Raw genomic sequence first — 11710 nt, forward strand, 5'->3', positions numbered from 1 at the left:
CGATTCGGTTTTCCGGATTGCCAACTGCACACGTTTCAGGCACTTTGCTGTGTAGATGCATCGGGTATTATGAAAAGATTATTCTCCATGTTTTAAGATGTATCTCAGTTGCCGCAGTAGTGTGATTATCGGTTTGGTTTAGTTTTGTCCGTTCGAGACATTTTTTTAAAAAATGACTCAATGAACTATCCTCTCAGAACGATTCGTAACTTTGTATGAAGCACGAAATGCTATTAGAATGTGAGCTTAACCTAGATTTATCAAAATAGTAGTTTGAAGGAAAATATCCTGGGTCAGTTTTCACAGAAATTAAACTCGTGTGGAGTATGTAACGATCTCACCCCCTGAGCCTTTCCGTAAAACACTCAAATCTTTTTGAACATGCGCTCGTATACAGTCAATGACTTTACCGGAAACCAGGTAACTTCATTCTAACACCACATTTGACATTGCTATTTTGGTCTTTTAAATGGTACAGTAGACGAGTTGGCAATAGAGGTCCTACGCTGCTTAATTTCAATTTCACCCCAAGTTAAAGATTCAAGTAGAGCATTCTCCGAATACAATAGACCTGAAAACTAGTAAACGAAAAAATTGATGACCCAACAAGTTTAATTCTCCAAGTGATTACGTAAACCAGGTAATTGCTGGTTAATCATTACACAAGTTAACAGATTTTTAAACTTGCACAACTTCGACAAATAACATGCTGCTGCCTGTGAAAGAATGATCGGAACCCTTGAGTGTGTGCTGTGGAGTGTCCTTTCCCAGTTGGGAGTGAAGACGCTGAGAGTTGCTGCTAGTGTTTTGAGGTGACATCACGTTGTTTCTTTCTAACCGCACAGCAAACAAGCGGGATGTCTCTCTCTGGCACACGTCAAGGGCAAGGCAGCTCACTTCCACCAGGCGCCGAGTGCGTCACTCCACCGCGTCACGTGACAGCCGCCGCGTCATCCCCATTCACAAAAGTCCTTCATAAAAAGGCGGTTCGGAGCTAGAGGCGCCAGAGCAAGGGGGAAAGCAAGCAGTTGCAGCATTGGGATTGTCACAAAACTCGAGGAACGGCGGAGCTGGCTTCTTGAGTATCAACTGTCCACATCAGCAATTATGGTCATGATGGAAATCTCTAGTGTTAGTAATGAAACTCTTGGGCAGCTTCTGAAGGAAGATTCCTCGAAATGTTTGTTGCTGGACTGCCGATCCTTCTTCGCCTTCAACGCTTCGCATATCGTGAATTCGCTTAACGTCCGATTTAGCACCATAGTTAAACGAAGGGCGAAAGGGACAATGGGGCTTGAACACATCGTTCCAAATGAAGAGTCCCGCAAGAATTTAGTATCTGGTCTTTATTCTGTAGTTGTTGTGTTTGATGAAAGGACTTTCGAGTTTGATTTACTCAAAAAGGACAGCACTGTACTCCTGGCAGTTAATACGTTGTGCCGAGAATCCTATGGGGCAAGGATTGTTTTTCTCCGAGGTGAGTGTAAAATAAAATTCGCCCTCCCGTAAACATGATACTCATCTAGAGTGATACTCATGTTTACCCGAACCATTCGTTATCCGGAACGAAATCTCCAAACAGCGGTTGATTGTTCAGACGTACAACCCTAGTGTGTGTGAATCTGATGATTCTGTAGAGCTTCGCGTTATAAAAAGTTGTTTACATCATTCAACGAATTATAAGTTTGAATAAATACGATGTTCTTTCCCGTGTGTATAGTTCATTAGTGTACGACAGCAAATGTGAAACTAGACCGGTGAACTAACCAGGTCTGCACTCTGTTTGATTTCAGGTGGCTACGATGCGTTTTCCTCGGAATATCCAGAGTTTTGCACAAAACCTTCGCCTCCGTCGGGATTATCTTTACCTCTCAGTACCAGCAGCAACCCCAACAGTGCAGAGTCGAGTTGCAGTTCCTGCGAGACTCCCTTATATGATCAGGTCAGTTAACAATATTTACTATTTGCATCACAAGAGTGGAGCAGCAGTTGTTTTACGCAACACTTCCACCTAAAGTGAGTCATTTTAAGATAAGGTCATTTGGATTCTGCCGAATGACGAATTTAGCCTCAATTTACATTGATGTCTCAAAAATGGTCAGTTATTGGAAGCGTTCGCTTCCCACAGTGTCGAGAAATCGGATGAAGTGGTGTTAGCTTTTATTTGAAAGCTGACAGCTGATGTTTTCTCTTCTCCGTAGGGCGGGCCTGTCGAAATCCTCCCTTTCCTCTACCTCGGAAGTGCCTATCATGCGTCAAGAAAGGACATGTTGGATGCCTTGGGAATCACAGCTCTCATCAATGTCTCTGCCAATTGTCCGAACCATTTTGAGGAGCATTATCAATACAAGTGCATTCCTGTGGAGGACAGTCACAAAGCGGACATCAGCTCCTGGTTCATTGAGGCCATTGAATTCATAGGTGAGTTCATGTTCTGTTACGCTGTGAACATTTTGCTCAACAAGAAGGAATTCTCAAACTTAGACTTTCAAACTGAAGGCTGACACCGATCAGAATCTTGTGGCCTGTTAAAATACTTAGCACCAGCATTGGTCTGCCAAGGTGATGGAATTTGACCTTAGCATTATAATTTAGTTCCCTTTTTTAATCAGCCCATTCAGTCTAAAATCTTTAACATTCTAGTCGGGCGCATTATTTATGGTAATTCCAATTAGTAAAATCCTATTCTCAATTTAAAACGTAAACTGTATATAGTCCTAGGTATTTAAAATCTAGTTCCATGTACTAAATCAGATCTGTTGTTTCTTCCCAGACTCTGTGAAGAATACTGGCGGCAGGGTATTTGTACACTGCCAAGCTGGCATCTCTCGATCCGCCACCATTTGCCTGGCTTATCTCATGAGGGCGAACCGGGTGAAGTTGGACGAAGCGTTTGAGTTCGTGAAACAGCGCAGGAGTGTCATTTCCCCCAATTTCAGCTTCATGGGACAGCTCTTACAGTTTGAGTCTCAGGTTTTGACCCCTTCGTGCGCTACCGAGGCAGCCAGTCCTTCAAATAACCCCCCGGGCGCTTCCACACGATTTGTCTTCAACTTTCCTGTCTCCATGCCTGTCCGTCCGGCGGCCAATTCCCTCAACTTTCTGCAGAGTCCAATCACGACGTCTCCAACTTACTGACACGGAACATACTGATTTTGAGACTAAACCAAGTACAATAAGCTGAAAGGTTGTGTTCACATTTTGTTTTTCAATGTACAGAAACCTATTCTTGATTTTTAAAGAACGCAATACCTCAACCAGACCCTTGCACTGTGTCACATTCTGAAAACTGTCTGGAGAGGATGCAACTGGCGTTTTAGCACTTTTTTTATATACATTTCTTAAAATATTTGACGGAACTGTAAGTGGTAACAGTTTATACTGACTGTCGGTTTGATAATTTATACAATTATTTATTTACGTATTGACTATTTTGTACGAATCCAATAAACTTTTTTTAATATAACTTTGCTTGCCCCGGCGTGTTGATTCTGTATTTAACCCTGACCAGGTCTAACTCCCATCACCACTGGAATCAGCAAGTTGTTTTCCCAAGATTCTGTCATTTTTTCCCCCCAAAAACCTCACCTGGTAAAGCATGTAACAGTTCATAAAACCGAAAGAACTGCGGATGCTGTAAATCAGGAACCAAAACAGAAGTTGCTGGAAAAACTCAGCAGGTCCAGCAGCATCCGTGAAGAAAACAAAACCAGAGTTAACTTTTTGGTTCCGGTCACCCTTCCCCAGAACAGGGGAAGGACCACCGGGCCTGAAACTTTAACTTTTTTTCACAGATGCTGCTAGACCTGATGTAGCAGTTCATCTCTGTTCACTCTTCACTCTTCCATTTTATGGCTTTTTCTGCGTGATTGCATTGATTTGGCTTCAGTCAGGATCACTGATCGCTCCAGTGCTGCATTACTATGGAATTTGGCGAATAACTAAATACAAAACATTTACTAACTTATGCAGCAACACATGCGGATGCTTAATACCATTGATCGGTACAGGTCAGTGAACTGCCAGGATTCCCCATGTATTATAACCATGCAGGACAAGTCAATTTCAAAGTAAACCTTAACTTCCATGCTGCATAGGCAATGAGGTGTTAAGTCTAAATTTAACCTTTCTAACAGATCTTTCTTCCACCACTCTCACCCCTACCTATGCAAATATTCTTTCATGTTTTAGAAGTGGAGATGATTAATTAGTGCATATTTCTGCTGAGGTTTATTTTTCAATGAACATAACAGAATAAATTCCATGGGAGCAGTCTGTCGTTGGCTAGGGTAGCCCTATCTCAAGCGTGTGTGTATATTAACTTCGACAACAACTATAGTTTCACTGGGATTATTTAGAAACTTGGAGGATCTTTAAATATCTCATTTTACATAATCCAGCCAGTTGTTCCAGTATCTTCAAATATGCTGCTGGGGGAATTAGCTACAAATCATGGTCCGCCATAACTCCAGAGTTGCCCTTTCATTATATTTAAAGGAGCTAGTTTAATTTCATATTGCCCTGTCTATTAAGTACAAAAATATATTTTTGATTGTGCAGTCTTAGTCTTACCACCAATAACAGAAGCAACCGTGCACAGGCACAGTCCTCTTCTAAGACTGGTTCTGTTAAAATGTAGTTCTGTTTGAAGTGCTATTTTATCCGGAACATACATTTAGACGATGCTGGGCATTTAGTGAGGCTGAATTTGGGACTGAATGGAGGGTTAGATTATTCCTAGGCATAGCTTCTGAAAAAGTTATGGAGAAATGATTCTCACTTGCTGGTTACTACACCAATAAACCAGGTAATGAGTTCACGTTCCATAATGGTTATTTCAGAATTTTAATCAAATTGTAATAAATTACCATTATTGGACAAAATCGACCAGCAAGGCTTCTTTTTTAATTGTCTAATTCATGTCGATTAGGAAATTGATTCTACATTCCAAACTGTTCTGCCTGCATTTATCTCAAATCCAGATGGTGAATACTTTTGGAAGTGATCTAGGGAAGTCACTCAATTGTAAAAGGGTAACAAAGCAAGGACAAAAATGGTCAGATTGAGAGTGTAACCCACACCCTGAAAATGAATACAAAAAGTTAACAACATTTCCTCATTTGGATCTGAAACAGCTGCATACATCCTGTATACCTTTATAAAATAACACATGCCCAGAACACTCAGGATATAAGAGCTCTAAACTCTATAAATTTGGGAGATATTTCCATCGCCGTAATTAAAAATACGGAAAGAAAAAAGAACAGTTTGTCCTATTCAGCTGAAATAGTGTGTGAATGTATGCAATCCCTATATGCACGGTTCTGCAGTTGCAAATCTCAAGCCAAGTAAACAAACTGAAACGAAATCTCAACCAAGAACCTATCCGAAATGTTTCATAATGACGGTGTGCTTGGATCAAAAGTAAAGATTAGCGAAGTTTTATTTGTCTTGGCGTAAGTTGAATCGTAGATCAATGACGTTGCTAAGTAACGAGGAGGAGTTGTTCCTCCGAAGTGTATGACTGGTTGCGTCTCCATGGGAACCATAGGGAGTTTCCTGAATCGCACAAGGAAGCTGAGCGTCACTGTTTGTTCTTGGCCACCAGCCCGGCTCCTGCTCAGGCAATGTTTATACAGCATGGCTCCAAGTCTCGTAACAAAATGCTACTTTACAGGAACATATCATCCGGGAATCAGTGTGAAAAAATTATCCCTCATTTTTTTGAACACATACTCTCATTTGTCTCTACATACAAATGCAAACCCACCTTAATGTAGGGAGTAGGGAGCCGAAGTAGATCATTCAGCCCTTCGACCCTGATTTTCCATTCAATAATATAATGGCTGATCTGTTTGTGGTATCAATCCCACTTTGTTGGGGTCTGTTCCCCAAAAGCCTTTGAGTCGCTTACCTATCGAATTCAATCTTGAGTAAATTCAGTGACCCAGCTCTCGCTGCTCTCTTTGAAGGGAATTCCACAAGCTCACAACTCTCTGACAGAGAAAACCCTAACCTCGGTCTTCAAATTTCCCAGTTATAAATATTTTTCGGTGTATTACTCCTCATCTGCATGGCAAAAGTTCTTGGAAGTTGACCGTGCTTAAATTCAAATAATATCGCTCAGTTTGAAGGAAGCGATTGTAAGACATCGGCTAAATGTTCACTTGTGATGATGAACAACTTTGACGAGATGTATTTTAGGATTACGTGCATATCGGAGAGACGAGTTTTAGAATTAGCTAGCTGCCCCTAGTTCTAAAGAAAGGTCACTGAAGTGGTGGCTGGTACAATTACAACATTTAAAAAAAAATCTGAATGGGTCTATGAATAGGAAGCTTTTAGAGAGAAATGGGCCAAATGCTGACAAGTGGGACTACACTAATTTAAGATATCTGGTCGGCAATGACGAGTTGGACAGTGTACATCTGTGGAATTTACAGCTCGAGGTTGTGTCTTCTCTCTCCAGACTGCCAGAAGAGTTTCTCCAGCAAGTTCTGTTTTTATTTCTTTCAGACCTTTCAGTTCTTTGGTTTTATTTTAGTCTTAAAGTGAGTGGTCTAAAGAATAATAATAAAATGAGAGCTAATGCTCCCTTTTTATTCTCATATGTAGTTCACTCTCTTGGTAAACTTGATTTATTCAGCAGATCTCATTCTTATTAATTAATTGAAATAAGGACGAAGGATTTCACTTCAATTAAATGTGAATTTCGGGGACAGTAAGACAACTGGCCGGCTGCACTCCACAAACATATAAAGAAAACAGATTTAAATTAATCATGTCTTTTTAAAACCCACACAGGCGCACAGGTACGAATAAGATCTGCTGGAAGCTAGCTGTTGGTCAGCTGTTCAGGATCGTTTCACTTTTCAGACGAGTGGCGTGATGAATGATCCCGAACCATTCTCCGAAGGGTCACCTTAGAATGGAACTAACCCCAGCCTCCAGTCAGGTGCTATTTTTGATTGGGCTCCCTTCTTGTTCTATTATGGAAGATTGCAGTTTCTGCTCTTGAAAGCAGACGTATGGCCAGCGGCGCTGTCACTCAGGGACTTTCCATGACAAGAGCAAGTGGGCAGCCCAGCCGTGTGAGAGGCGTTCACACGACAAGAGCGCACTGACGTTGTTACTGGAGAGAGCGAGAACAGCGAGGCCTCAGAGTCATCGCGTTCCGCTCATTCCTCAGGATGTGTCCCGCACGTTCCCACTGCAGATGTCCCGCCGGAGGTCACGCCGGATGTACTGTACTTCTATAATTAGAAACATTGATGGTTCGAATTGCAAGTGAAGCATTTCAATTTTTTTTCACAGACTGAAATAGCTTTCAACGGATGGATTTCACATCCTGTTCTTAGTATCGGGATATCTCACTCTCTGCACTTCGCCTCTGTGCAGATAGGGAACTTCCGCCGGCATTTGGCTGGTAGATAACGTAACCATTCCGGCTTCAGCACCATTTTTAATCGAAACGCTGAAGCTGCATTTTTTTCCCCCTCGTCTCTTCCCTATTCTCCTGAAAACACTGTAATTTGTGCCTGAGCCAACACTTGGGTATTACAATTCAAACAACTGGTAATTTGTCAAAATATTAGTATTGATAATATGCAAACTCTCACATTTTATTGTGTTTTTATCAGATTAATACGGAACATGGATACCGTATTTTTTAAGATATTATGGATAGGAAGCGGTGGTTATATTTAGCGGAAATAGGCCCACTTTCTGTTCAAATTGCTTATTTCCGATAACTAACAGTAAGATTAAACGATTGTTCCAATCCTAGGAATATGGGGATGTGCTATAGTGTTACGAGCTGTTGAGAACGACAGAATTAAAGAATTACATTGAGTTGCAGAGTAAATCAGAACATCCGTGATTGCAGATAAATAATTTCTGAGAAATGTGAGCAGCGCCGGATGAACGACGAACAATCGTTTTATTTTATCGGTACCAAACTGTCATGGAAACTATTGTAGCGGGTTCCAAATGCTCTCCGCTTGTTGATGTGTCTCTCTCCGACCAAGCCCGAAAGTATGTTCCAAACAGTTATCTTTACAAGCAAAAATTGGAATTAAAATCAAAGGGGCGGATAATACGAGATGTTGATAGAGGCTTGGATTGAAATTCAAGCCCATTACTTGAAATAAAATATTAAGGCATTCATTATTAATATACAATTGATAGCCTATTAATTTTCGAAAAAGCTTTGTCATGCATTCACATGCCTTACTTACAAGTCATGCTTGAGAAATAGCATTTTTTTCTGTGAATTTTAAAATTCAGAATTAAAACAAAGACAATTCTTTATTCTGGAAGTTAGAGTATCTGTTGTCTAAGTGGCAGCTAATCACACTGTAAAAGGTGGGTTTAAAGGGGACAGTCATGATGTCAGGAATGGCTCAAAGTGAGAAGTTTCAAATAAGAGTCATAGAGCTGTACATCAAGGAAACAAACCCTTCTGCTCAACTCATCCATGCCAGATATGCTAAATTAACCTAGTTCCATTTGCCAGCATTTGGCCCATATACCTCTAAACCCTTCCTATTCATATGCCCATCCAGATGCCTTTTAATTGTTGCAGTTGCCTCCACCAGTTTCTCTGGCAGTTTGTTCCATACATACACCACTCTCTGCATGAAAAAGTTGCCCCTTAGGTCCTTTCAAACCCTTCCCCTCTCGCCTAAACCCATGTCCTCTATTTTTGGATCCTCTACCATGGGGGAAAAGAAAGACTTTGGCTGTTCACTTTATCTATATCCCTCATGATTGTATAAACATTCATAAAGCCACAGCTCAATCTTTGATGATCCAGGGAAAGAAGCCCCGACCTTTTCAGCCTCTCCCATTTAGCTCAAACCCTCCAACCCCCAACATCCCTCAAAATCTTCAAGGATTCTGTACCTTTTCAAGTTTAACACCATCTTCCCTGCTGAGAGAAGTTTTAAAACATTTTAAAAACTGGGATCTGGGTATCTCTGGCAATGATAGCACTTGTTTCCCATCCCTAATTGCTAAGTTAGACCAGTTCAGGGGGCAGGGAAGAGACAACCCCATTGCTGAGGATATAATCACATGTAGGCCCAACTGGCTAATGAAGGCAAAATTTCTTTCCTGAAGGACATTAGAGAAGCAGATGGATATTATAACAATTGACGTTACTTTCACAGTCACCATTATTGACAATTTGTTTTCCTTTTCAGAACAACTAATTGAATTTAAATTCCAACATTACAATGGTGGAATGGAGGCTTATGATGTGATGATAGTGCCTACTTCAGTGACAGCTGCAGATCCCAAAATGGGTAGGTGGCAGGAAACCTGAAAGTCACTGAGAGGGCGTAGTCAGGAAACAAAACACAATTGGGTAAGCAGCCTATAAGATTCTAAATGAGTACATGGTAGACAACTGCAATGGGAAATGGGTGGGTGGAGGAACAGAGTGGACTTAGCGAACATTCTCAGCCCCTAATGTCAATCAACATTGCAACTAGTGGGAATTGTGTGAAATAGTAGGGAGTCAAGCAATGGGAAAGTGGGGGGAAATTATTGATTTTACGGGGATTGAAAAGTAAACTGTACTTTTGGCACACAAGGTTGTGGAAATGTTAGTGGTATTTTCAACTCAGTGATTCATGTTTTTATGCATATATGTATAAAATGTGCTGGTTAATAGGGAGAATTATATAGTGTTATGGAGAATATTGTAAAAGTTAGGAATGACAGTGATGAGATGTAAGGACTATGATGTAAAATGGTGAGAAATTGGATAGAAATTCAGAAGTTGATTAATTGGAAATTGAATGGTTTGGTGCTGTTTTTATTTTTAGCAGAAGCAAACATTTATGATTCAAAAATATTTTAAAAGTTAATTTGAAATATTTGAAATAATAAAAGCTCTGTAGAATTTAAACTGACTGATTTGTTTAAGACATATGTTGTCAAGTTTAGGTATTCTTTTGAAGTTGAAGTTTAAGATGTAGTGGACAAAGAAAAAAGATTGCGGATTAGGGTTAAGTGGTAGGGAGATATAATATAATGAAAAAATGCTGGATAGAATACAGGAGGACTTATTGATAGAGAGTGAGTAAGAGAGAGTTTGGTACTTGGTGTTGAAGTGCAATCTGAGAGAGTAGTGGTGAAAAGTAAGAGGATAGAATTTAAAGAATGAAGGAGAGTTTGTTGGTGGCTGCAAAAGAGATGAGGTGAATATCAAAAGTAAATGAGTTAATGAAATAGAGGTTTACAGGTATATATTATAAACTATTTATCTAGTTGGACCAAAATTTGGAGTGTCAGGATTTAAGTTCATTGGTGAGTAGTAATGTGTTTCTGAATTTGAGAAAGATGAAGTTTCTCGACGTGGCTGCACGTTGATTTGTGAAGGGAGTTCGTAAGTATTAGAGAAATGAGTTTTGGAAGGATTAGGTATGCCAGTAAGATATGTTAGCGGAATCCTGGAGGCAGGGAGCAGTGTGTAGTGATGGGTCATTGACAGGAAGGTGTTGCATAGTGTGGAAGTGTTGTGGTGATACTACTGGGATGATGGAAAGTTGGGAAGATAGCAAGAGAAATGGTTTTGGAGTTTCCAAAAGAGGGATTTTTTAAATGTGGTAGCATTAAAGGTCCAGTGTGTGGAAATTTTCCTATTTGTCCATGCAACATATACAGTACTAGTGAGGATATGTTTATTGTGTATTAAAAGCGTGAGAAGTACATCAGCGTATGCGTGAGGAGGAGGAAATATAGGCTGAAAATTAGGGGCATTGCTTGAAGTGGGAGAAGCAAGAGGACAACTGTGAGTTGTTATGAAGAGTGAGAGATAATGTTTGGCCATGTTGGGATATCAAACTACATGAAACCAGCTATGGGACTTTTGATAGCAGTGTCGGGAAGGGGAAACAGTTCTGCCAATTGTTGCATCATCTGCCAATTTACTAATCAGGCCACCTACATTTTCATCCAAATCGTTTATATATATTACAAGCAACAGTGGTCCCAGTACTGATCCTTGTGGAACACCACTGGTCACAGATCTCCAGTCAGAAAAACACCACTCCATGACTACCCTCTATCTTCTATGACGAAGCCAGTTTTGTATCCAATTCAGCATGGATCCCATGTGACTTAATCTCCTGGATCAGCCTAGTATGAGGGGCTTTGTTAAATGCCTTAGAAAAATCCATATAGACCACATCAATTGCCCCATGCTTATTAATTATCTTTGTCAGTTCCTCAAAAACTCAATCAAATTTATGACTCATCATGCAAATACCTCTTACACAATTGGATTTTATTTTCTGTACCTTATCAAATGCCTGATGGAAATTTGAGTAATATATGTACAGCTTTCCTCTACCACAACAAATGTTATGTCTTCAAAGATCTCCAGTGAGTGATGGGATCCTGGATCTGGCAAAGTGGTATGGCAATAGGGTGTTTTGGCAGGAAAGGGTAGCTCATATGGAAATATATGAGTACTTGTTAGGAGATTGATTTTTGCGCTTAACCCCAGACTACCTGTAAACAAAATCAGATTTTGCTTCAATTAAAACAAAACATCCATTATCTTTTTTTGATTGCTTATTATTTATTATTTAAACTGTGCAAACATAGATCGCCTAAACATTAATATAAAATCCTTCAATACTAACAAGTTAAAAGAAATGAATCCAAAAAAGTAACACAGTGATGCATCCTTTCCATGTGT

General features: G+C 40.1%; 1 protein-coding gene across 1 annotated transcript; it reads left to right on the forward strand.

The window, feature by feature from the left end:
- The first annotated feature begins 259 nt into the window (after positions 1-259).
- dusp1 (dual specificity phosphatase 1) lies at positions 260-3466 on the forward strand. Its single transcript, XM_048543211.2, has 4 exons — positions 260-1477; positions 1794-1942; positions 2202-2421; positions 2774-3466. Exons 1-4 carry the CDS (start codon positions 1108-1110, stop codon positions 3136-3138), a joined length of 1104 nt encoding a protein of 367 aa, XP_048399168.1. The 5' UTR covers positions 260-1107; the 3' UTR covers positions 3139-3466.
- Positions 3467-11710: the final 8244 nt, after the last annotated feature.

This window comes from Stegostoma tigrinum, chromosome 13 (genome assembly GCF_030684315.1).
Source record: "Stegostoma tigrinum isolate sSteTig4 chromosome 13, sSteTig4.hap1, whole genome shotgun sequence".
Classification (NCBI taxonomy): Eukaryota; Metazoa; Chordata; class Chondrichthyes; order Orectolobiformes; family Stegostomatidae; genus Stegostoma; species Stegostoma tigrinum.